General features: G+C 36.9%; 2 protein-coding genes across 6 annotated transcripts in view; one reads left to right on the plus strand and one right to left on the minus strand.

Annotated features, from left to right (window-relative positions):
- The window catches only part of LOC121385420 (carbohydrate sulfotransferase 1-like), a 74126-nt gene that overhangs the window by 22218 nt on the left and 24557 nt on the right, over window positions 1-27351 (plus strand). The window lies entirely within an intron of this gene.
- LOC121385419 (5-hydroxytryptamine receptor 4-like) lies at window positions 1701-27238 on the minus strand. Of its 2 annotated transcripts, none has more exons than XM_041516093.1 (3): window positions 26312-27238; window positions 17978-18072; window positions 1701-3707 (listed from the first exon to the last, which is right to left on the minus strand). In XM_041516093.1, the coding sequence occupies exons 2-3, from the start codon at window positions 17994-17996 to the stop codon at window positions 2326-2328; spliced, it is 1401 nt and encodes a 466-aa protein (XP_041372027.1). In that variant the 5' UTR covers window positions 17997-18072; window positions 26312-27238; the 3' UTR covers window positions 1701-2325. The 2 variants fall into 2 exon arrangements, with proteins under 2 accessions (XP_041372027.1, XP_041372026.1); XM_041516092.1 differs by lacking the exon at window positions 1701-3707 and adding an exon at window positions 6340-8635 and having other exon boundaries at window positions 26312-27236.

Raw genomic sequence — 27351 nt, forward strand, 5'->3', positions numbered from 1 at the left:
GCAATCGTAATTGATTAGTGTTTGAGAATGCAATGTAATCGCAATCGTAATCGATTACAGTGTTTGAGAATGCAATGTAATCGCAATCATAATCGATTACAGTGTTTGAGAATGCAATGTAATCGCAATCAATTACAGTGTTTGAGAATGCAATCTAATCGCAATCGTAATCGATTACAGTGTTTGAGAATGCAATGTAATCACAATCATAATCAATTACAGTGTTTGAGAATGCAATGTAATCGCAATCGTAATCGATTACAGTGTTTGAGAATGCAATGTAATCGCAATCATAATCGATTACAGTGTTTGAGAATGCAATGTAATCACAATCAATTACAGTGTTTGAGAATGCAATGTAATCGCAATCATAATCGACTAGTGTTTGAGAATGCAATGTAATCGCAATCATAATCAATTACAGTGTTTGAGAATGCAATGCAATCGCAATCGTAATGGATTACACTGCTAATGTAATACTAATCAACGATTAATTTCATAATTATTTACTAAACTTAGATATGTTTAGCATCAACTTCAATAACAGTGCCTATAGTTAGAAGCAGTACTGGTCAGTCAGAAGAAGATATCTCCTATTGTCTGCTACTCTCATAATAGAAGTATCATTTGCACTGCCACAAAGAGGACTGCCACTCCGTGACTAGGCTTATATACTAAAGCACGCGCAGTTCTATCTTTGTTCTCTTTGTATTGCATTATTTGTTTTTACTTCAGAGACAATGCAAGTCAAGCTGTATACCTCGGCTGTTCTAGCATTTTGTTTTGATTTTAATCATCATAATTTAATGGTAATTTGTAAAGAATTTTTTTTTATTTACTGGATTTCTTTCTTTTAAAAAAAATCCCCCAAAAATATTATTTGAGATGGTATGGGTTTCAAACTACATAACATGTTTTTATATGAATTTTAACTGTATTCATTATGAAGTTGCATGCCAATTAATCGGTTTCCTTTTGAAGTAGTTTTGATTTTGGCTGTGCATTTAAATTACAATGTCATAATTGGAGGGCTAATTGAATTTGAGAAGGGCCAGTAAGATCTGTCTTCAACTGGCCCTGCTGGCGACCATTGTTTTAATGTTAATTTTCAATCCTGATATATATGTGTGTGCGTGCATGCGTATGTATATCAGGGTTGAAAATTAACATGAAAACCATAGTCGCCATATATATTGTATATATATAATCTAAGATATACAATGTTAATTGTTTGCATAATATTAATGTACTGTACAATACAGTAATTGCATAGTATGGAATTACAATTATGGGTAAAGGTTAAGTTGTACTATCAACTCTGGTTATTCCATGTTATTTTGGCCCATTTCGGTCCTTTATGCTCCATTTCGGTCTGTTTCGGTCCCATGTCGGTCCACTTCAGTCAGTTTTGGTCCGTTTCGGTGTTTCGTCGGTCCATTTCGGTCCTTTTGGTGTTTCGTCGGACCCCTATAATTACAGGTCATCAACCTAGATAGATACAACATCATAGTTTGTTAGATGGTTATTTTCGTGCTTATATCCAATTAAGGTTCAAGAACGCTGTCCTGGGCACACACCTCAGCTATCTGGGCCGTCTCTCCAGGACAGTAGGTTAGTTGTTAGTTGGTTAGTGAGAGAGAAGAGGGTGTAGTGGCCTTACACCTACCCATTGAGCCCTTAAGAGAACTCGCTCCGGGTTGAAGCCGGTACTGGGCTGCGAACCCTGTACCTACTAGCCTGTAGTCCGATGGCTTAACCATGCACTGTGCCACCGAGGCCGGTTTTGGCGTCGACAGATCTTCTTGCATATCATGGGTAGGTCAACAGTAATACGATAGCTGGAGAAGCAAAAAGTTGGGAATGGATGGACAGCACAGACGTGTTTGTGATGATAGGTATATAGCTGTTCACTACACAGGTATATGAATACTTTAGAATAGTTTCTGAAATTAATTCGGTGTTCGTGTGACTAACATACATTGTAGAATGTGAAAGGTCCAACTGTTTTGCAGTTTGTTTTGCAGAACTGAATAATATGATGGTGATCTGTAATTAGGTGAAAATTATCTGTCAAGCAACATAAACAATAATAAAATTAAAACAATCAAATAAACTGATCATGATGGTAGTAATGGGGGCATTGGTGGTGATGACGATGTTGATGATGATAATATGATTAAAATTTAAAAGCCCTAAAATGCCATTTTTGATTGATTCAAATCGCCACCAATAGTCCTTTCCTGACCCCATAAACATTGTTGCGTGCGTGTGCAAACACATGCGGACACACACACAACAACCACCCCACCCCCAACATTATATAGACTACGATGCCTCCTTCGGAACCTTGGCTGGAGAACCACCAGAACCACGTCTTTTTCCTTTTGGATCTTGTTTTTGTTGGGTCACTATCCGCTTGGCCATGCCACGAAGCACTTGCACATTTCGTCTTTGACTATTTAGTCTTCGGTTAATTTTACTATTTCGTCTTTGATTACTTTGAAAAGTTCCTCTCTGATAAGATAACCGCTGAACACGTGCCTTAAAGCCTTTTTTCACAGGGGCACGGCAAACCGGTGCAGGTACACTAACGTTTTCAGCTTCCTTCTTCTGAATCACTGTATTCGGTCCACAATCGCAGGTGCTCAATGAACTGTAAATATTGGAGACGGGCATTTCAGAGACAATGACCATTCTAGAGGTTGTCTTCGTTGTAATCATCCAATGCACACCTGGATGGGATGGGCCCTTCCATATTCTGTATTTGACAAACAGTCTGCGAAAGGCGTGTCTGAACGACCTGTTGAAGGCGTAAAGGAGAAACGGGTTCATCACGGAGTGCATGTATCCCAACCAGAGCATTCCGTTCCAGATGTTGTCGTGGATCGTGTGGTTGAGGAACGGATCGGCTACGTTGATGATGTAGAAAGGCAGCCAGCAGGTGGTAAAACAGCCCATGATGGCGAGGACGGTCTTTGCCGGTTTCTTCTCTCTGAGGTTTATCAGCTGCCTGGTCTTGTCGTGAGACGGTTGTATCTTCTTTATTGCCTCCTTTGCGGACAGATACATCCTCCAGTGTAGAAACATCAACACGAATGCTGGAAGGTAGAAGGCCAACACGGACAATATGACGGCGAACTGGCGGTTGATGATCACAAAGCAGACTCTGTTATTCCCAAGGAATTGAATGCAGTTGACCTTGTCCTCTATACCGATGGTGTGCCATTCGGTCATCACGGGAACGAAGGACAGAAAGATGGGCGACAACCAACTTCCGAGAATCAGCATAATCACCGAATGTTGCGACGTCTGGCTGTGTGCAAAAGGTCTGCATGTGGCTGTGTATCGGTCTATGGTGAGGCAGACGATGTTGTATATGGACGCTGTGCACATCATGATGGTTATGCTGTATAGGTAGAGGCATGACAGGTGCCCCAGGTTCCACTCCTTGGTCGACGCATGTTTGTAGATCTCCAACGGCATCACCAAGATGCCCACACTTATGTCCGCTATGGCCAAGGACACCACGTAAGCGTTGGTCAGTGTCTGTAGTCGAGTGTACGTTCTGACGGCGATGATGACCAGTGAGTTGCCAGCGATCGCTAATACAGTGATGCAGGTTAGCAGGGCGATGATAACAACTACCACTGGAGTTCCATATACATGTCGGGGAAACGCAGTGCCGGACATAATATTCACACAGCTCCCTTTACAATAGAATGAAGGATGAGACATATTAGTCCAGTCAATCTGTGAAACACCTGGAAAAACTTGCAACATAATTTTCTTTAGTATTTGTTGTTGGTTTGTATTGGTTGTTGGTTTTTGTGGGAGTTTTTGTGTTGTTTTTTTCTTTTTAAGTGACCAAGTACTAAAAGTCTACCAAAATCTGAGCATGGGAATGTGCTATTTTTGACATGTATGTTTTAGAAATTTTTATAAAATAATTTGTCAAAAAAATAATTTAATGTAAAACCAGGGTCCGTTTTATGTATTGATCTTAGCTATTATCGAACTTAAGTGACTTAAGATCGATTTTGCGTTTCGGATCTTAAATTTACAGCCGTTCAACGAAGCAATCTTATTGCGATTGTAAAATGAAACTTACTACAATCGCGATCTTAACTAAGGTTAAAATCTTAGATCGACGACAGTCATTCTTCGCACCATTGTTTTGACTTCGTACACAATAAATATAACATATATCCAACGGTAATTTTTTTGATAGGATTTTCTTGATAAAAGTTACTTTTTATATCTTTTATCTCAAACTTAAACTTAATATTTTGTTAATAAATATGAAAAATAAAATCATACCGAAAGTAAACTGTGTTGTTTGTTGGCGGAATTACTTTGAAAGTGGTCTAGGTTAATAGTGTTTATATTAATGTGGCGTAGGATTGAAATGGTATAGCTAATTTAGAATTTACATACTGGAAAAATTCCAATGCACAAATTGTTATTGAAAATGTTGTTTGAACATTATTAATGCACCTGAATGTGTTAGAAAAAAATCTTGTGATTAAAAAATTGTACCTTTTACGAAATATGGATTTGAAGTGAAATTACGATAAGATATATTATATTTATTGTGTACGAAGCCAAAAGAAGCGTGTGAAAAGTGACTGTCGTCCACCTTAATATCGACGACACTCAATCTTCGGACCCTTGTTTTGGCTTTGTACCCAATAAATATAACATATCTTACTGTAATTTCACTTCAAATCCATATTTCCTAAATAATAATAATAATAATAATAATAATATAAAAAAATAAAAATAATTACAAGATTTTCTTTAAAAAAACCCTCCAAGGCGCATTAGTAATGGTCAAATAAAAACATTTGAACAGCAATTTTGCATTGGTATTTTTCCAACATTATTAAAATGGAAACGTCATCCACCCAGTTTATTGTTAAATATTATTACACACCAGTGTAAAATATTACTCATGTCATAACAATTACTCAATTTTATGACCGCTAGCTAACATTAAGGGCAAAATTGCTCCTGAAAATGTGTTGTTCAGATATTATTAACGTATCTAACCGTGTTTTAACAAAATAGCGTAATTTGAAAGTGTACCATTAAGAAATAGGCCGTGAATTGAAATTGCGATAAAATAGGCTACCAATACCCAAATTCATATCTTGTTTGCATTTAATGTGTGCGTGCGTATCACTTCTGACAGCTGTCAAAACTTTTGAAATATGCAATCTAAGATATACAATGATAATTGTTTGCATAATATTAATGTACTACAATACAGTAATTGCACAGTATGGAATTACAATTATGGGTGAAAGTTAAGTTGTACTATCAACTCCGTTATGATTTTTAAAGTCTCATTTCAGTGTTATTTTAGCCCATTTTGGTCCTGTATGGTCCATTTCGATCCGTTTCAGTCACATTTCAGTCTGTTTCTGTGCCATTTTGGTTCATTTCGATAACTTTTAGTCCTTTTTGGTCCGTTTCGGTGTTTTGTAGGTCCATTTCGGTCCTTTTCGGTGTTTCGTCGGACCCCTATAATTACAGGTCATCAACCTAGTTAGATACCACATCATGCTTTGTCAGTTGGTCCTTGGTATGTGAGCACTTCATCAGTTTCGAGATGATTTTGGCGTAAATTTCATTGCAACTTATTTTCATGCTTATATCCAATTAAGGTTCAAGCACGCTGTCCTCGGCACACGCCTCAGCTATCTGGGATGTCTGTCCAGGACAGTGGGATAGTTGTTAGTTAGTTGGTTAGTGAGAGAGAATAGGGTGTAGTGGCCTTACATCTACCCATTAAGCCCTCAAGAGAACTCACTCCGGGTTGAAGCCGGTACCGGGCTGCGAACCCTGTACCTACCAGCCTGTAGTCCGATGGCTTAACCACTGCGCTAATGGGGCCGGTTTTGGCATAAAGGACAGTTCTTCTTGCATATCATGGGTAGGTGGACAGTAATATGATAGCTGGAGCAGAGTAAAAAAATTGAGCAGCAAAAGGTTGGGGATTGAAGGACAGAACAGACTTGTTTCTGATGAGAGGTATATAGCTGTTCACTACACAGATATATGAATAGTTTAGAAGAGTTTCTGAAATTAAAGGGACATTCTTGAGTTTACTGCATTGTAAGATGTTTCCGACTAATAAGATATTTCTAGGATTAAAGTTACATATTAAATATATTTTCTTGTTTAGAATATCAATGTCTGTATATTCAATGTGTTTCTGGTCGTCTTAATATTTGTAAGAAGCCCAAACTAGATTTTTTGTCTTCAATAATTGTTTAGGAAATAAAGTGAAATTTACCTAGTACAAATATTAGAATGATCAGAAACACGTTTAATATACAGACGCTAATATTTTATGTAATAACAATCGTTAAAAAAGTCTCTGTTAGTCGATAACATGTTAAAAATTGCAACAAACTCAGGAATGTCCCTTTAATGCGGTGTCCGTGTGACTAACATACATTGTAGAATGTGAAAGGTCCAGCTGCTTTGCAGTTTGTTTTACACAACTGAATAATATGATGGTGATCTGTAATTAGGTGAAAATTATCTCTGTCAAGCAACATAAATAATAATAAAATTTTGAAACAAATAAAATAAACTGATGATGATGGTGGTAATGGTGGCAGTGGTGGTGATGATGTTGTTGATGATGATTAATATGATTAAAATTTAAAAGCCCTAAAATGCCATTTTGGATTGATTCAAATCGCCAACAGTAGTCCTTGCCTGACCCCATAAACATTGTTGTGTTTTTGTGTAAATAATTTAAGTTTGTTTTTATGAAAGAACAAAAGGAAAAGTGTTTAGAAAAAAAAGAAAAAAAAGAAGATCATTAACAAAACAACCCCAACAGAACCCCTCGCAACAACCACTATTTTTGTGTTCAGAAATAATACATTTTTGTTACGAAAACACTGTTTCCTGGTGGGAGGAACTACAGGAGTATGGGCATCATGCTGAGAATGGGATATTCGGTGATGGTGGCAAAGAGTCATTAAGGTGATTTTCTTATTTAGGGTCTCATCAGAAAACACACAAAACGCAACATTGTATAAACTACGATGGCTGCTTCGGGACCTTGGCTGTCGACACACACACAAGAACCCAACCAACCCAAGATTGTATAGACTACGATGCCTGAAACCAGACGTTGGCTGGCGCGCGTACACACGCACAAACACACACACACACACACACACACACACACACACACACTCAAAACCACCTGTTATATATATATATTATATAGACTACGATGCCTTCTTCGGGACCTTGGCTAGCGAACCACCAGAACCACGTCTTTTTCCTTTTGGATCTTGTTTTTGTTGGGTCACTATCCGCTTGGCCATGCCACGAAGCACTTGCACATTTCGTCTTTGACTATTTAGTCTTCGATTAATTTTACTATTTCGTCTTTGATTACTTTGAAAGGTTCCTCTTAGATAAGCTGCCTGGTGAAAACGTGTTTTAGAGACTTGTTTTACGGGGGCAGGACGAACCGGTGCAGCTACATTAGCGTTTGGCACTTGCTCCTTCAGAATCACTGTATTCGGTCCACAATCCCATGTGCTCCCTGAACTGGAAATGTCAGAGACGGGCATTCCCGAGACAATGGCCATTCTAGACGTTGTCTCCGTCGTATTCCTCCAATGCATACCTGGATGGGATGCACCCTTCTGTATTCCGTATTTGACAAACAATCTGCGGAAGGCGTGTCTGAATGACCTGTTGAAGACATAAAGGAGAAACGGGTTCATCACGGACTGCATGTATCCCAACCAGAGCGTGCCGTTCCAGATGTTGCGGTTGATTGTGTGGTCGAGGAATGGATCGGCCACGTTGATGACATAGAAAGGCAGCCAGCAGGTGGTGAAACAGCCCATGATGGCGAGGACGGTCTTTGCCGGTTTCTTCTCTCTGAGGTTTATCAGCTGCCTGGTCTTGTCGTGAGACGGTTGTATCTTCTTTATTGCCTCCTTTGCGGACAGATACATCCTCCAGTGTAGAAACATCAACACGAATGCTGGAAGGTAGAAGGCCAACACGGACAATATGACGGCGAACTGGCGGTTGATGATCACAAAGCAGACTCTGTTATTCCCAAGGAATTGAATGCAGTTGACCTTGTCCTCTATACCGATGGTGTGCCATTCGGTCATCACGGGAACGAAGGACAGAAAGATGGGCGACAACCAACTTCCGAGAATCAGCATAATCACCGAATGTTGCGACGTCTGGCTGTGCTCAAGAGGTCTGCATGTGGCTGTGTATCGGTCTATGGTGAGGCAGACGATGTTGTATATGGACGCCGTGCACATCATGATGGTTACGCTGTATAAGTAGAGGCACGACAGGTGCCCCAGGTTCCACTCCTTGGTCGACGCATGTTTGTAGATCTCCAACGGCATCACCAAGATGCCCACACTTATGTCCGCTATGGCCAAGGACACCACGTAAGCGTTGGTCAGTGTCTGCAGTCGAGTGTACGTTCTGACGGCGGTGATGACCAGTGAGTTTCCAGCGATTGCTAAAACAGTGATGCAGGTTAGCAGAGCGATGATAACAACTACCACTGGAGTTCCATATACATGTCGGGGAAACGCAGTGCTGGACAGAATATTCACACAGCTCCCTTTACAATAGAACACAGGATGAAACATATTAGTCTAGTCAATCTGTGAAACACCCGGACAAAATTGCAACATAATTTTCTTTAGTATTTGTTTTTGTTTTGTTTTTTGTTTTTGTTTATTTGTTGTTTTTTGTTTTTTTAAAGTGACCAATTCTATATAACATACTAAAAGTCTACCAAAATCTGAGCATGGGAAATATGCTAATTTTTGACATATAAGTTTTCGAATTTTTATAAAAAAATCTGTCAAAAAATAATTTTATGTAAAATCAGTGCCGGTTTTACGAAGCGATCTGAGCTATTATCGAACTTAAGTGACTTAAAATGTACAGCCGTTCGACGAAAGAATCTTAGTGCGATTGCAAACCCAAGCTTACTACAATCGCGATCTTAATTAAGGTTAAAATCTTAGATGATGACAGTTATTCTTGGCACCCTTGTTTGTATTCGTACACAATAAATATAACATATCTAACGGTAATTTTTTTACATGATATATTTGACAAAAGTTACATTTTATATCTTATCTTAAACTTACAACTTAATATTTTGTTTAAAATTATGAAAAATGAAAACATACAGAATGTGAACTGCATTGTTTGTTTTCGGAATTATTTTTACAGGGGTTAAGGTTACTAGTTTTTACTTTAATGTGCCGTAGCACAGTAATCATAGAGATAATTTTGAATTTAAATGACGTCATTATTCCAATGATGTCACTTTCTATCTTACTGCCTTATTTTTCTTAACGCAGGCGTAACGAAACGTTCGCGGCGGGCATTTTCTTGGTCTATGCAATGGTGTTTTAATATGGAAACGTTTTCCAAAATGGCTGAGCAAAACAACAAAAATGTTTGACTTTGTATTATTGTCAAGTAGTCCGCTAACAGTACAAATAATATCTTGAAATGATTAGTACCTTTCAAAAAGAAAAAAAGCATCCTTTTAAAATTTAATGCACGAAATAAAACGAGTTTAATTCATAGACTGTTTTCATTAAGCGATTACCAAGGTAACAAAACAGGGAGAATGTTATCAACAAAACATTAGAATAGTCGATATAATAACATTTAGGTTTTTTTAAATCCCATTTATATACGCATTTTATTATTATTATTTATTTTTTTTCAGAGCAAAACTAATTAGTTCCTGAGTGGGTATACTAAGCATTTTTAACAGTTTTGTGTGAAAAGCCAAAATCAAAAAGTTTGGCAGCAATTTTTGTTCGCCGCAAATCACTTTTCAATGATGTTTGCTAACGTTCGGTTTGCTCTTGGTGAATAGTCTGTTTCTTAACGCTAACAACAAAACGTTTCGCGAACGCCCACGTTAAGAAACGTAGGGCAGGGTGCATGACGTTTCTGTTTTAATAACGCTGAAAAAATCCCAATGCAAAATTTCTATTGAAATGGTTTTGTTTGAACATTACTGTACGCCTATGCCTCAGAACTATATGTATGATCAGTTCCTTTAATAATGAACATATTTATGAAAAACGAAACACATTACTTTCTTAAAAATTGTATCATCACGAATCATCGACAACATGTGCATGTCCTGTTGAGAGTACAGGTGTAGTAGTCCTTAAACATTTTCAGCACAAGGTATTGCACAAGGTATTGCATCACATTTCATTATTGTTACTGATGCGTTATATCATCAAAATGGTACTTGCATGTTGGCCATAAAACGTTTTGAAATAATAGGAAACAACTAGCATGTTAAAGCAACTTCTATGCCAAAATGACTGAAAAATATTGCATGATATATCTGGAAGCCAGTGTCGATTTGAGTCTCTATATAAAGATCGAGTGCTCAAGAGGATTTACTTTCGGTTGTTAATCTTTTATTTCTAGCATTGGTTGATAAATCAATGGAACGTGAACGGCTGGTATTGTCGTGTAATATTATCGAAGTCTTCGAGGCCATCAATATAGCAGAAAATGGAATTAAACATTTTTGATACATGTAGGTTCCTTTGTTTTGTTTTAAGTTTGCCAGCTTAGTTAGGAATTCTGAATTATGTACACTACAGCTTTGTTAAGGGGAGTGCTAAATGATGAAGACAAGCAAATATTGTTTTATGGAAGAGTTGCAAAAGTTACAATCAAGTATTAGTGCAGTATTTGGAAAGGACAAGAAAAAGAAAAAAGTGGACCTCAGCTTTTGTGGGAGGGTTTGGACGAACACCCCGAACCCCCCTTAAATACGGGCATGAATATGGATACGGAATTTTGTCGATTTAGAATGTAGTCACGGACTTTTTCGATGTTTGTCTCATGTTTTTTGTGTTGTTTGTTTCAGAATGAGACAACAAAATGCAAATAGATATAGATTAAAGGCTTTTGTAGGAGATATCGCTGGCACTATAATGAGATATCGCTTCATATGATCTTGATTGGTTAAATTTTAATCACAAGACAATGTTTTGTTGTGCCACTGTGTTTGTTTCAGCGCTAAACCTACCATTAGTGAGTAACGCCACTGCCGTTCTGCTAGTTAACGAGTCTACCGCTGACATTCAACCCACATTACAGACTTTGTTTACAACTGTCGCAAATGAAAATATAATGATAATGGGTGATAAAAAGAATACCCCCCCCCCCAACACACACACACACGTGTCTTATGATATCATAATTAATCAGCACTCGGCAAGCCTCGGATTTCATACTTTTATCAACTCGTGCTGATAAATTATAATATCACACGACACTCGGGTAGTATCCTCTATATACCCATATACCGGCCTCGGTGGCGTCGTGGCAGGCCATCGGTCTACAGGCTGGTAGGTACTGGGTTCGGATCCCAGTCGAGGCATGGGATTTTTAATCCAGATACCGACTCCAAACCCTGAGTGAGTGCTCCGCAAGGCTCAATGGGTAGGTGTAAACCACTTGCACCGACCAGTGATCCATAACTGGTTCAACAAAGGCCATGGTTTTTGCTATCCTGCCTGTGGGAAGCACAAATAAAATATCCCTTGCTGCTAATCGGAAGAGTAGCCCATGTAGTGGCGACAGCGGGTTTCCTCTTAAAATCTGTGTGGTCCGTAACCATATGTCTGACGCCATATAACCGTAAATAAAATGTGTTGAGTGCGTCGTTAAATAAAACATTTCTTTCTTTCTTTCTATATACCCATATGGGAAGAGAGAAGTGGGGATAGAAAAGTGATCTTTCCCTTGGGGGAAAAAAACAACAGCAAAACAAAACAAAAACCAACAGTTCTTCTCTTAGATAGTTTTGACGTCATAAACAGTGCTTCACTATTGGCGGTTAATTGTGTGTTTCCATGTTATGTAAACAACTAACTTACGTCATCAGTGATACGTACGTCATAACTATGACGCAAAGCTGCCTCTTGTTCCCAACTTGTCTACTCATTTTCAACAACAGTACTTAACGTTCGAAAATCTTCCATAAAATGAAAATGGGTAATAAATAGAATACCCAACTCGCTACTCGACAATACCGATTATCTTGCACTCGTGAAATGATGTTGTCCTTCTTTCGCCAAAAAGGCCCTCTGGAAGGACAACATCAATTCACTCGTGCAAGACAAACGGTATTGCCGAGTAGCGAGTTGGGTATTCTCTAATTATTGTATGAGCGGGAGTGTCATACACAATTTATGGAATGAGTTTGGCAATTATTTCATTCCTCGAGCGAGAAGGAGGGGTATAAAACAATTCCCAAAGGATTATTTATTTATTACCTACAAACTAACACATAATAAAAGTTAAGTATGGTTGCAATTGCTACAGAATTGATGTTAATATCATCCAGGTTATGAAAACCCTGATTTACACGCACAGTAAAGAGTTCCCATCTATATGAATAAAACAATAAAAGATACATCGAAGATATAAATTTCACTAACTGCATCTGCCCGCAAGCTTGAAGCTGCTAAACAGAATAACTACCTCAGAAATGCACACTATCAATACTGTTATGGTTTTGTCGTTCAGAGTAAAATAATAATAAATATTATTTGAGAACCTAAATAAACTGTTGTTTAAAATCGTTCAAAAGCACCCCCCCCCCCCCCCCCGCACCCCCCGGTCCGTCATGGCCGTAACACATTCGGCACGCGTCTTTTCGAGCTAGGCGGCATGCACTGAGCCCCCACTGTCCACTTAAAATACATGAAACTGTATAATTTGCTTTTTTTTTAAATTAAAGTATGTTTTGGGTTTTTTGTTGTTGTTTGTTTTGGGTTTTTTTTTTAGGGGTGGGTATTTGACTTGACAAACGCGTAAAAGTGGAACCTAACAGAATCAAAGACAGCTTGGTTGACCCGCTTCGATATAAAGACTGTAATTATTTAACAGTGTATTGTAAACCATACAATGAAACCCCTCTAAACAGGACACCCTTAGGGTCAAGTAAAAAGTCCACTTATAAGGGTATCCAATATCTATGTATGTATATACCTATGCTTGCGTGTATGTGTGCGTGCGTGCACAAGTCCGCAGGCACATTTTGGTCAAGTAGGGGTCCCCTGGTTCCTACGGGCCTAATGTGTGCGTATATATCTACAGATAACAGAGGATTCTTCTTCAAACAACAGTTCATTATCATTTCAGACATGTCAGGATACCGTAATGATAGGCGTAAAACGCGGTAACCTATAAATTTAAATCGTCCAAATGATGTGACTTTTCTGTCTGAATTAAGAACAGACAAACATGCATTTTACGACAGTTTAAAGCCGCACACCCTAGTTCCATCCAGCGAAAATAAATTATAATTTGGTTAATCTACAAACCTGTAACACACTTAGATCACGTTTTTATCAAATGGAGTGAAAAAGCAGGTTTTATATCGATAAATACCATGGGAATCCCCATGTCCCAATTGCTTGAAATAATTTTGAAAGTTAGTATTCTGATGTCACCAGTAGATGTCGCTCGAAGCACAACAATGCCTACGTCACGACAAATTTCAGACTTGGGGTGCGTTCGTTTCACCTCTGCTGGACATGTTCCAACTGTTCTGTCCTGGTTGTATCCCCTCTCCAGATATCGTAAGACTTAGCAAAATTATTGGTTTTAAGGGTTTGTAACGTTTTGTATTGAGACACTTACTTGTCTGAACTTTATTGTTACTGAAACTGTGAAGAAAAATCTCACAAATGAACAACAACAAATCGGATGTTGATTGCGCGAACCGTGCACGAGAAAACAAACCGAACCAAAATGATAACGGTCACGTGATATACCAACGTCTGTGACATTGAAATGGAAATATCCCCTCTAAAAATAGATTGGACCTCGCTTGCTTAACGGTTTTTCTCGACAGCACGTCTTGTGAAAAAATGCAAAAAATTAATTTCGTGGTTTTACAAACATCAGGATTACCAAAAAGCACTTCAGGTGAATGGAAATGTGTATTCTAAATAATAAAATGTAAGTAAAGTGCAATTTTATTTGTGAAAAATGGGGTTTAATAGCGAAAAACAACGCCGTAATGGTTAACAAATAGCCGTAACTAGGGTGTGTCTCTTTAAGGCAATATATTAACAATAAATGCCAACATATAATGTAAAAATTATTTGTATTACTACAACACTGAAATTGGGCAAGGTAGTAATATTTTAACATGCACCATTGAATGACACTGAATAAAAGGGTATTGTAAGCTGCCTTACACGATACTTTGCATAAAATGAAACATTCAGATATATGTAGTATAAATTAAATCTAATATCAGAGGTTTTCAGTAATGAAATATGCAAATTACTTTATATATTTGATAAATATTCCCTGGATATCAATTAGAGAGTGTACGAAAATCGGGAAAACGCCGTACCAAAAATCGTCCAACGTCTATTCCCGCAGTAACCGAGTAACCATACAGTGTTACTGGCGAAAGAGGCCGTCGATTCCAAATCCGCTCGAAACACTAGCAACAGTTGCAAAATAGCATGTTGAGGCATCAGATATCATATCAGGTCCTCGTCGTGTTGATTGTGTGAAACAATGCCCTCCCTGGCACACACACACACACACACACACACACACACACACACACACACACACACACGCCTCCTACGACAGTGTAAATATTGATATTAACTTAAGGTTATTGTAAGCTAAGGTCGTTTAGCAAAACGGGCTGTCGATTGTAGGACAACGTTACAGTGGCTACAATTATATTGATTGCTGTATGTATATAACGGCGATTTTAAAGCTCAGATCGCGGTTCCGTAAAACAGGACCCTGGTTTCGAAAGCACACACGTTATCTCAGTGGATGTGCATTGTATCGATATATATATATATATATATATATATATATATATATATATATATATATATATATAATAGGGGATTTCTGAAAACCGTTTTAGTGTTGTGCAGAACCCACACAAAGGCTAATTATAATAATTCATGATGGTGACATAGCTCACATCGTATATGCTGTCTTTATTTTTTTTCCAATATTATTTAGATACTTGTAAAAATGCCACTGGTGCTTAGTATATGCTAGTAGATGATTCGTGTCAGTACATCTGAATCACAAAACTAGTATCTCTGCACAAGGCAGATTCCAAATGAATCTTCGACAAGGTCATGGCAGTGTGCTCCCATAAATCACTATCATATGTTTTTTCTGTGGGACATCCACTTATCAGACCTTAGCTTTGTAAAACTATACACTAATTATGATCAAATCCACCCTGATGTTGGGTAAAACCCATACAGAAAATTGTTATCATGTCAAATCAAACACCTGGATCCTTATTGCAATGTATATTTGTTTTTCGTATAATACCTAGTACTTTAGAACATTTTGTTTCGGAAAATATATCAGGACTGTGCATACAGCATGTTGGTGAACATCCAGACAATAAAAAGAGGACAATCGATAACCTTCAACACTTTTCACGGTATGGATAGTAACACGAGTGGCAGCATTTAAAAAGCTGCGTAAAGGATTCGTCAGAAGACTTAGTTGTTGGTAAAATTAACACCAAACGTTAAAGGAAGCCAGCATGTCATGCATGTCTTGGAGACTGAACCATTGCCAAAATTATCAACATATGATTCATGTTCAATCCAGAACTTCTCTGAAAGGCATCTTGATTGTTACATCCGTCTTGACCATTATGGAATAGTTTCATGCAATATGGTACCTTACAGTATTTAACCCGAGGTATTCTTGATTTTGCTTACTAGTAAGTCGATGATCATCATTATTCATTCATCGGATCATGTATATACTCACCCATGTACTTTGTCAGCATTGAAGCAAAATTGTATCGGGTGACCTCTGTCCTAACATTTGATCAATCTTTGTAGTGGAAATCATCCCTGTCCCGAGTCAGACTCCCGATCCTATCGGAGGCCGGACTCGGGATAGGCGTGTTCGAAACCCTAGTGGTATATGGACACGTTAAACCATTTACTAAGCTAAGCTAAACTAGTGAAAATCAACTGAGATACAACTTAATGAACCCAATAATAGTATTCTTCACATTGATGATCGTCTACAAACTTGTTGGATATATATTCCATGTGAAGCATAGGTAATATCATGCATGGTTGAATTCTTGAACAGCTTCTTGTTAACTGTTATGCTGCAAATGTTGTTAGATATATGTGTGACAAGGCCATTGTAGTACCAACCAGGGATCACTTTCCTTGTAGGAGCAGCACTGTATGCTTTGCTTCTTCAACACTATTTAACACTCTACATTCCCCTTCCACCTTAAGACACAAGCGTAAAAGTTGAAAAGTAACATTACCATAGGATACCATACAGCATTCATTGTTCACACATGTGCTCAACATAAGCGGTCTTCTTTTGGTCCAATGGACTGGTGAGATTGAACAAGCCAGATTTAGTTGATACAATTTGGTCACTTGTCAGATCTAAAATAAATCTGCTTGTGTTCCTGCTGAGGCCCAATATGAAACTCTCCATGAGGCCATAATGTCTAATAAATGAGTCACATTATAACGTGTACATAGAGCATGAAACGCTCTGCATGATGTCATGTCTAATATATGAGGCACATTATAGCGTGTACATAGAGTGAAAAACTAAAGGCACTGCTCAGATCACTGAGTGAAAGGACAAATGGAAACATCTACAGCATTTGCTCCTGGTGTGGCAATGTTTTTAAAGAAACCACAGCTTCATGCAAATCCCACAAATAATCAACATGTTGATAAAATGTTAACGAAGACAGTGGTATCAAGACAATGCAGGCAAAGGGACAGCTGTCATATTTCTAAGGTTCAACAGTGGGTGTAGGAGAAGACAAAGACTTGATTCTCCTCGTGTGCAGTGTTTTGAAGCCGTGACAAAATCTTTGATTGTGTCAACTCTATGAAAGAAGATATTGGAGATGCAGGAGATAATGATTTAGTTGGCTTGTGTGGTAGAATTTCTGGACACTATTAGAATTAGGAAATTCGTTCAAAAAGTAGAACATAAATCGTACAAAAAACACATCATCTGCAGCTGAAGGTGTATTATTAGGTGCAGATGTTCAAACAAGAGACAATCAGATTCCAGATGAATGGGTTTGGTCAATAAACAAAGAGAAACTTTGTTTTTCAAACCATGAAGAGGCCAACTCCAAACAGTTTACTATAAGCGGGTGTAAAGCAGGTTGTCTGACTACCTGAAGCATGTGCTGAACACTTGACATGTGTTTTGTGATGATTGTTTATGAATTCTGATGACGTCAAAGTGAATGACCATGAGCTGTAAATCAGTAGTGAACAGAGTTGTAGTTCTTTTTTTTTTCTTCTTCTTTTTAATTTTTTTTTTAGTTTTATGGTTTTCTCATTAAAATTAAATTGTATTCCGATGAACACAAAATAGCTATGGTTTCGGACCCAAGAATACTGTGGTACACTTGCTGGCAGTTACATCAGACGGCGTATTTTCCGGACAGGAGTGTTGTAAAAAGGCGTAAAAAAATTCCAGCGCTGAACATGTATGTTAAATCATGCCATTGTATTGCATTCCACACTTTTGTTTTGCCTCCATGTCTCATAGCCCTATAATGTAACCGGCGGCAAGCATATGGCAAAATTAAGTTTTAAAAAATTAATTAAAAAAAATTAATTAAAAAAATTAAAACAAAATTAAACGAGTTTGCTCTTCCTTGTACGGGTACCGAAGTTTTGTGAATGGACTCGAGTCTTGCTAAACTCGGCCCGTGCCCGAGTCTTGCTAAACTCGGCCCGTGCCCGAATACTCGAGTACTCATGGAGACCCGTAGCAAGATAGTCACATGTATAGAAATCCCCAAGATGTTTCTGTTGCAATTTTGTCCGAGTTCGGACAGACTTTGTTTAGATTGACTGGACTATGTTCTCACCCGCTGTCGAGTTGTTCATCCTTCCAAACTTTCGAAATCTGCCTCATGGATCCGTTCTCACGTTCTAGACGTACATGGGCCGCGGTTTTTCAAATCTAAAACAAATGAAAATGCTGTTGTACATCCAAAAACAAATGAAACATTTAAAAACATAAATTTTCGACTGACAAGATTCGAACCTACAACACCAAGCAGCAATGCGTTTGACAGTCCCGAATCTTAAGCGATCGATCACCGAGACAGCCTTTGATGTGCTGAACAAACTGATTTGGATACAAAGAAAAGAAACGTTAATTAATGATAATTTATGTCGGGCTCCGAATTAGTTGTTTGTCGGGCAAGTTTTATTTTCTGCATCCTCTTCCTTGGTTGCCATTGACATTGTGTTGTGACATCAGACTATGTAATGTTTGGGGGATGCATAGACTTTGTGTCCTTGCATTTTCATCAGGTGCCATTCATGATCAAGTGAAGAAGGTGGCCATAAGCAGCGTTTGTCAGAAAGAAATTTTTGGGTATGGCACTATAGAACTGAACACATCCAACAGTCAACAGGGGATATGCGGGGTCTTCCCCAGAAAGAAAATGGATTAAGTTTAAGGTCAGGGTTAAGAAATCATACAGTAATGATAAGAGTATTTAATTTTGTCAAAATATTTGGGTATGGCGTCATACCCGTTTTACCTTCTGGCAGAAACCCTGATAAGACATATGGTTTGTAATAATTGAGCAGCAGATACACTTGGTGTTGTGAGAGTCCTGATCTGGTGGTGACTTCCTCTTCATCATTCTCCCTTGCAAACAACGACTTCAGCTATGTTTGAACTAGTCTTGGTAAATCAAAACAAACTAATCTGACTAACAGGTTTAATTTCACTACCCGCTATAATGTCGACTTTATATTATTCAATAAGTTAGCAGGATAAAACATTATAACGGCTAGCAAGATAAAATATTAACTAACCCTGATTTACCCGCGAGAGTTAGACATAAGACATTGACTACTTAAAGAGATATTCCTGAGTTTGCTGCAATTTTAAAGATGTTATCGACAAACAGAGACGTTTTAACGATTCTAATTACATATCAAATATAGTTTTCTGCATAAAATATTAGTGGCTGTATATTAAACGTGTTTCTGATCGTTCTAATATTTGTACTAGATTAAATTTCATTTTATTTCCTAATTTTTATTTTTTCCCCCTACATTTCTATTTAAAGACAAAATCCAGTTTGGGCTTCTTACAAATATTAAAACGACCAGAAAAACATTGAATATACAGACACTGATATTCTAAACAAGCAAATATATTTAACATGCAAGTTTAATCGTAGAAATATGTTATTAGTCGGAAACATCTTACAATGCAGCAAACTAAGGAATGTCCCTTTAAGATACCAAACTATTTTTATTCTGAATCTATACATAGAAATTGAAAGCAACACTAACCCCAAACTAACCTGTTTGTCAAAACAGATGATTTCAACCTTTCAATAGTCAATATTTATTTATGTCGTTGCATTTTTTGTTTTTTATCTACAGCTTTTAGTGTAACTACTGAGAAAGAAAAAGAAAGAAATATTTTATTTAACGACGCACTCAACACATTTTATTTACGGTTACATGGCGTCAGACATATGGTTAAGGGCCACACAGATTTTGAGAGGAAACCGCTGTCGCCACTACATGGGCTACTCTTTCCGATTACTGAGATGCATAATAGTGCATGTTCAATATGTGCCGATTTCAAACAATGCCATGTTATTCTGGTATAGATGCTTCATTGGAATTAAAACTTTCAAGGACCTTCTGAATCTGGTTCAAGTATTACGGTAGATATTTAGATGCTATTTCTCGATATACACTTGTAATACATTACTGATTTGTAATGATATATAGCAGCAAACATTAGGATAACAAGATACACACGTACATGCGCCGTTACGAACACTAACCTTTAAAGGGACATTCCTGAGTTTGCTGCAATATTTTAAGATCTTGTCGACTAATAAAATAGTTCTACGATTAAACTTACATATTAAATGTATTTTCTTGTTGAGAATATTAGTGGGTCTATATTAAATGTGTTTGTGATCGTTCTAATATTTGTACTAGGTTAATTTTCATTTTATTTCCGAAAAATATATTTGTTCGTACATACGAAATTATTTGAAGACGAAATCCAGTTTGGGCTTCTTACAAATATTAAGACGACCAGAGGCACATTGAATATACAGACATTGATATTCTAAACAAGAAAATATATTTAATATGTATGTTTAATCGTAGAGCTATTTTATTAGTCGGAAATATCTTACAATGCAAAAAAACTCAGGAATGTCCCTTTAAAACAAGAACATATCTTTAAAATGCAATTTTATTTGTTAAAAGTAGTCTGTTAATCGAAAACGGGTTATGGTGGCAGCAGTCTCTTTAATGCAGATTGTTTTGTTTTAAATACCTTTGGTTTTAAGGTAAAATACCTTTAAAAGGTAGAGAGTGCAGAATACTAAAGCTAGTCCGATTCACCAACTGACTCCGAGACAGAGTAGAATGGTGTCATCTTGCCTTATTTCACTTTGATGTGTTCAGCATTTATTGGAAACGTTTAATTACATTTCCTTTGTATCCAAAGCTGGTATAGTTTGTTTTGTTTAACGACACCACTAGAGCACACTGATTTATTAATCATCGGCTACTGGATGTTAAACATTTGGTATTTTTAAAACATAATCTTAGATAGGAAACACTCTACATTTTTTCATTAGTAGCAAGGGCTCTTTTATATGCATCATCCCTCAAACCAGGTATAATGCAAATACAATTTTCAGATCAGTTATAAAAATGCTTAACAAATGTGAATCTTGACATCTGTTGTGGATTATCATCTGAAATAATTTCAATTATTATCTCAAACTGTTCTAGTGAATAAAATTTAAAATCTCTGACCCCCCCCCAAACAACAACAACAAACAAACAAAAACAACAACCTCCCCCCCCCCCCCCCAACAAAACCCCAAACAAACAACAACAAAAAAACAAAAACACCCAAACAAAAACAACAAAAAAAACAAAAAAACCCCATATATTTGGATATCAAAACAATCTTCATACGATAAGTATACTTAAAAACACGTGTTTTCACAATTTTGGCGGCCACATTGGATTTCGCCACCAGGCGGAGTTGGCCAACACTATTAAGAGGATCACCCTCGCAATTGATATCCAGAAGGCTTTGAAAATATGAAACACACCTTCAAACCTTTGTCCCCGGAAATTGGTCACAGGTTTGTATTATGGTTCATACAGGCGTAAACAGATTGTTTTCAAGGACTTTTCAAGCACTTTTCTGCTTGTTTTCAAGGACTATTTTTCAAGTACACCTATACCGTAATCAATTAAATGCAACCGAAAGTCACACATTTGTTGGTGCTTCGAACTCCGCAAATGAGATTTCACCGCACTTTCGTTCGCCCATGCTGGTTATATCAAACACTGTCGCACAAAACACACGTTGCCTTCCGTTTGTCATTCTTATGTGACCTTAACTATTCAGAGTAAAGTGGGTTAGTTTCCCACTTCAAATTATAGACATACTTGTGACTAATTTTCCCGATTCAACAGACGCCAACACATGCGCGGTTACGGCATCTCGCCACTTCTGGTGTGTGTAATAATCCGATACCCGGTGAAAAATGGCCGGTAACAGGTTTAAAATTTTAGCGAAAAATCAACAAAAAGTGTTTTCTGTTTAATTGTTTTTCCAGTTGATCTTAATTCTTAAATTTAAGGATGTTTTTGTAAAATTCAAGCACTTAGTCACAAAATTCAAGGACTTTTTAAGCATAAATTTAATATTTACGAAATTTAAGGACTTTTAAAGGACTACCCTGAAATTCAAGGACTTTTTAAGGTCTGTGCGAACCATGTGTATTAAATTGCCTCTACTATTCGGCCGAGGACCATGGGTCACAATCATGTCTCTTCCATTTTATTTTTTGGCGTGAGAACGAACTTCCCAGTGTCCCCCACAATCCTCTAGAATGACGTCATTTGTTGTTGGAATTCCCCCAAAACGCGATCCCTCGCAAATAGGCTATATACCGTACCGGCCTTCGTGGTGCAGTGGTTAAGCCAACGGACATAAGGCTGATAGGCATTCGGTTCGCATACCGGTACTGGCTCCCACCCAGAGATAGTTTTAACGACTTACTTGGACAGAGTGTGAGTGTGCCCGTAATAGCCTGCTTGGACATTAACTGGAGGGGCCACAATATGCACAATATGAACTCGCATTTATTAACACCCCCTTCCCCCAAGCTGCTTCCGTTTTCAGACGCCTATGTGGATATAAGCACGGAAAAAATTGCAAGTGTATGTTGTGTGTTTTGGCCGAAACCAGAATGATCCATATTCATCCGCATCCATAGCGGCGGTGTGGAAACGGCGAAACACAATGTGCCGCATTGTTCCGCATTGATACGCATTGTATATATATATAAGCTATATGCTATGGGCCTGTATCTTTAATCTCTTTGGTAATGAATTCATGTTTAAAGAAGAAAAAACAGTTTAGAAAGAAAATAGCCACACTGGCTTTTATTTTATGAATGCAAATGAAATAGTTGGGCTTTCGTGGGGGGGGGGGGGGGGGGTGTGTGTGTGTGTGTTAAGTACGTAACTCCCATCCTCCTAACTTATATGTATGTTTTAAACTGAATACTGTTTATAATTGTTTTCGTATCCAACTCAAGAGTATAGCCAGTCACCAAGACAAAGAAAATGTCATTATATGTTATTGTTCTAAAAACACTGGCGTGTGACCGTCTTTCAGACTTTAACAACTGGAAAAAAAAACGTTTTCAGTTTCATAAATTCATTGCAACGTGATCCGAGACTTTTGTATGTTTATCTACCAGGGGCGGAAGGATGTATCATGCCTGTGCTAATATTATATAAGTAGACATAGCATCAATAAATTTTAATTCCCCCCACTGAATATGTTTAAAATTAAATCTGTAAACTTTGAAAATTTCAACTAATAATGATTGTGTATATGTGAGAGAAAAAAAATGTAATCCTCATCAACGCACCCACTTCAGTAAAATGAACTCAACCACGTGACCTAGATTTTACAACATTATCTGATACGACACAACGCTAAAAACGAGACAAATAAAAAGTGAACCTTGTTGTAGCTAGTAATGAAACATTCAGTATCAACAATGCAACATGTTTTGAACAGTATTTCATATTATTTGATCGCATTTTGTAGCTTTACGAGAAGCAGTTCACTATTGAATAGTAGACTGGTCACCCGGACATGCAAATGGCGCTTATGCATACCGCGAGGCATATCTGTCGATCAAAATTGGTTGAAAGAATGTTTGGTGACTAAAAATCGACATTAAAAAACTTTCTTAAATTATTTTTCGTAATTTGCAACTTTGACGAACAACAGGGCGAGCCCTGCAAATGACCAATATCGCACGTGTGTTGCGAACAACAAACTCATCAGTTGCCATGTTTTTGTTAGTGACAACGTTTTGAGATTCTAGATACTTTGGGAAATTCCGTTAGTTTTTAAAGATTTGTTAATGGAACACAAACAATCATTAACATTGGATGCTTTTAAAATAATTTCTCGAAAGTATGTATTTTGGTTCATGACACTGATAATTTATTTCTCGGAAATGTCCGTAAAGTCATCGTCCACGGAAAGTCCCGAAGTATACCGGTACAGTAAAAAAAGTACCGGTACGTACCACGACAGAAAAAAATACCGGTATACCGGTAATACCGCACACCTCTAGGTTTTAATGTCATAGACTCTTCTTTCACTCTGTTGTGTTACAAGTTTGTAAATTAACTAAACTTAGTGTCCGTTTTACGAGCTAAAACTAGGATCTGTGCATTTAATGTCGACGATAGTCACATTTCGCACCCATGTTTTGGCTCCGTACACAAAAATTATGGCATACCTTAGGTCTCACTACACAGATCACTTCCGGGTGAGAGTTCATTGATGACGGTCCACTATAGTTCCTAATTGTGACACAAGTTATGGTTCACATATTCACTTCTAGGAAATGGTGATGAATTAAAACAATATGTATGTTTAATGGTTAGCCTTCTGGCACTATTTTGCCCATGCTATTTTGTAATATTGTGCATTGACCTTTTGGGTCGCGTGTATAGCGCAAGAGACAGCCGGAGTGAATCGGCTAATGAACCACCTGTTCGGATAGGTACTACAGCCAGATGCGGTCATATAGCAAAACAATTGAGGCGGAAATGTTCTCAATTTTGGAGTGAAAAACATGCTTATGTAATGTATGTTCGCAATGGTGTATACTGTTAGTGCCAACGAGAATCCGTTCTATTAAAATCTTCATTTGAAGTTGGGCAATTTAACATGGCTTTCAATGGCAAATGACATCTGTGTAGTGAGACCATAATGTAAAACAATGTTTATCCTCAAAAATATAAGTTTAGCAAGCTAAAATGAGAATGTACTAGTGTAGCATCCTTATAAAAGGTAATTTCATCTATGTGGATTTTAGCCAAACTTATAGGGGCCCTCTTTGGGTAAATATTGCAAACATGTCAATTTTATTTATTTTTATTATTATTATTTTTATTTATTTTTACGGGGGGGGGGGGGGGGGGGTCAAAATGAATATGCTAGTGTTCTTACATGCCATATATAAATTGATCTGAGTGTCTAACATTGAGTTTCTCATTGTAAAAGGTCAAAATTCAAGGTCACAAGTCAATATCCAAATTCGCCCTAATTTCTGTGATTTTGTGCATAATGATTTTTTTTTAATGTAAAGTCATAGTGACAAACAGTTTTGATGGTATTGTGAATATATAACATAGTATTCTACTATAAAAGTAGAATTTGTATCTACCATTAATAATGTGTGGATCTTCATGCTGAAAATATTAAAAACCCCCACAGGGTTTCAACATTTCACTATGAAATAATTGTTGCCCATAGCAACTATTGATGGAAACTATTATTTTTAATGAACTAGATAATTAGCTTCTTTGTATGTTCCTTATATCAGAACTACCAAAAAGGTCACACATTACAATGTAGTGGCTGTTTGTTTGATGGTCATCTATTGTGTAGATGACCAAGGAGTAACAATGTCATATGAAGTTATATTGGATGATATGGTGCATTTATCTTTTGGTGTATTGTTTCACTGGTCTAGTATGGCTTTTCATGGTGTAAATGACAAAAATTATTGAACCAAGTTTGACAAAATCTATTAATAAACTATAATGTAAAACATGAAATTACTGTTTATCCCCAAAAATATAAGTTTAGCAAGCTAAAATGAGAATGTACTAGTGTAGCATCCTATAAAAGGTAATTTCATCGATGTGGATTTTGGCCAAGCTTACGGGGGCCATCTTTGGGTAAATATTGCAAACATGTCAATTTTAATTTCATCGATGTGAATTTTGGCCAAGCTTACGGGGGCCCTCTTTGGGTAAATATTGCAAACATTTATTTGTATTATTATTATTATATATATATATATATATATATATATTATTATATATATTATTATATTATTATTTTTTTTTTTATTAGTAGTAGTATTTTTTAAATTATTATTATTAGTATTATTATTAATTTTTTTTTTTTTTTTGGGGGGGGGGGGGGTCAAAATGTATATGCTAGTGTTCTTACATGCCATATATAAATTGATCTGAGTGTCTAACATTGAGTTTCTCATTGTAAAAGGTCAAAATTCAAGGTCACATGGTCAATATCCAAATTCACCCTGATTTCTGTGATTTTGTGCATAATGAATTTTTTTTTTTAATGTAAAGTAATTTTTATGGTATTGTGAATATATAACATAGTATTATACTATAAAAGTAGAATTTGTATCTGCCCTTAATAATGTGTGGATCTTCATGCTGAAATATACAGAAAAAACCCTGGATTTTTACTAACCTTGACCCCTGTCAAATTTCTAGAACAAGCAGACAATGCCGTTTACAGGTCGGTATTTTTTTATTTTTCATAATTCTGGACAAAATATTAATTTTAAGTTTGAAAAGATGAATGAAATAAAAAGTACCTTTTGTCAAATGTATCATATCAAAAGATTTACCTTTGGATACATTTTATTTGTGTACGAAGCCAAAACAAGGGTCCAAAAAGTGACTGTCGTCGACCAGAAGTCACATGTTTATTTGTATTCATTATTTTGTAATTGCTGCATTAGGCCTATTTACTAACAACAAGAAAAAAAAAAGTAGAAAAAGAAAGAAAAAAGAAAAAAAGAAAAGGGGAATATGAAACTCACCATGATCATGATTATTTACAAAACTCCCATAAACTTCACAAGACTGTGGACTGTGAACGTTACGTCGGAGACCTAGTGACGTCATTATTTCGTCATTGTTGTGTTTAGAAGGCTGAGCGCTCGCAAACAATTTGACTTGTATCTTCCGTTGCCCTGTCGTTGTTTGTCCGCAACAGTACGTATATTTGAATAGTTTTGACGAATTTTACTTTTGCATGAGGAAAATAAACAAATGTCTGTCATATTCACAGAAATGTTCGTAAAAATAAAATTAAAACGAGCAAAGAAAGCAAGATAGAACTTTACCCACACGGCACATTTCTTAATACCTTTTTTTTCTTCTATGATTTTCAAAGACTAATTTGAAATAAAACTTAATTATAAAAGCAATTTCTGTCTGTTCTCAGTTGTACTGGTGTCTGGTTATTGAAGTCACATGATTGTCACTGCGTCTGCTGGCAAAACTCTCTTTACTTAAATATCTTTCTGGATATCGGTTTATATATTTATTAAAACTCTGAATGCTGCTTATATTTTTAACCAAACAATTTTACCATTATAACCATTCATTTGTTCAACTTATAACTCGATTACAAGACATCATAATTGTTATATTCGTGTTCCTAAAATGTTGTCTGTTAATGTTGGTTCTCGAGGATTCCATATAGTAATTTGCCTTAAAATACTGATGTTCTTTTTTATATATATAAATTATTATAAATGCATGTTTTGTCGAACAACATACATTTTTTGATAAAACACATTAAATGGTTGTTGGAAAGTTTTTGCTGTAAGCTATGTCACTAAACGTATCACTCACTGAAACAGGTTACGTACTTTAACAATATTTACTATTGATGCATGTTACTTTTTTGACGCTCATGCGGAGAGAGAGAGAGAGAGAGAGAGAGAGAGAGAGAGAGAGAGAGAGAGAGAGAGAGAGAGAGAGAGAGAGAGAGAGAGAGAGAGAGAGGGGGGGGGGGGGGGGGAGACTGAATGCTCATATAGACTGCATTCGTGCGACGAGTGCGTCTGAAAAC

The sequence above is a fragment of the Gigantopelta aegis genome, chromosome 11, assembly GCF_016097555.1.
Source record: "Gigantopelta aegis isolate Gae_Host chromosome 11, Gae_host_genome, whole genome shotgun sequence".
In the NCBI taxonomy this organism is placed as follows: Eukaryota; Metazoa; Mollusca; class Gastropoda; order Neomphalida; family Peltospiridae; genus Gigantopelta; species Gigantopelta aegis.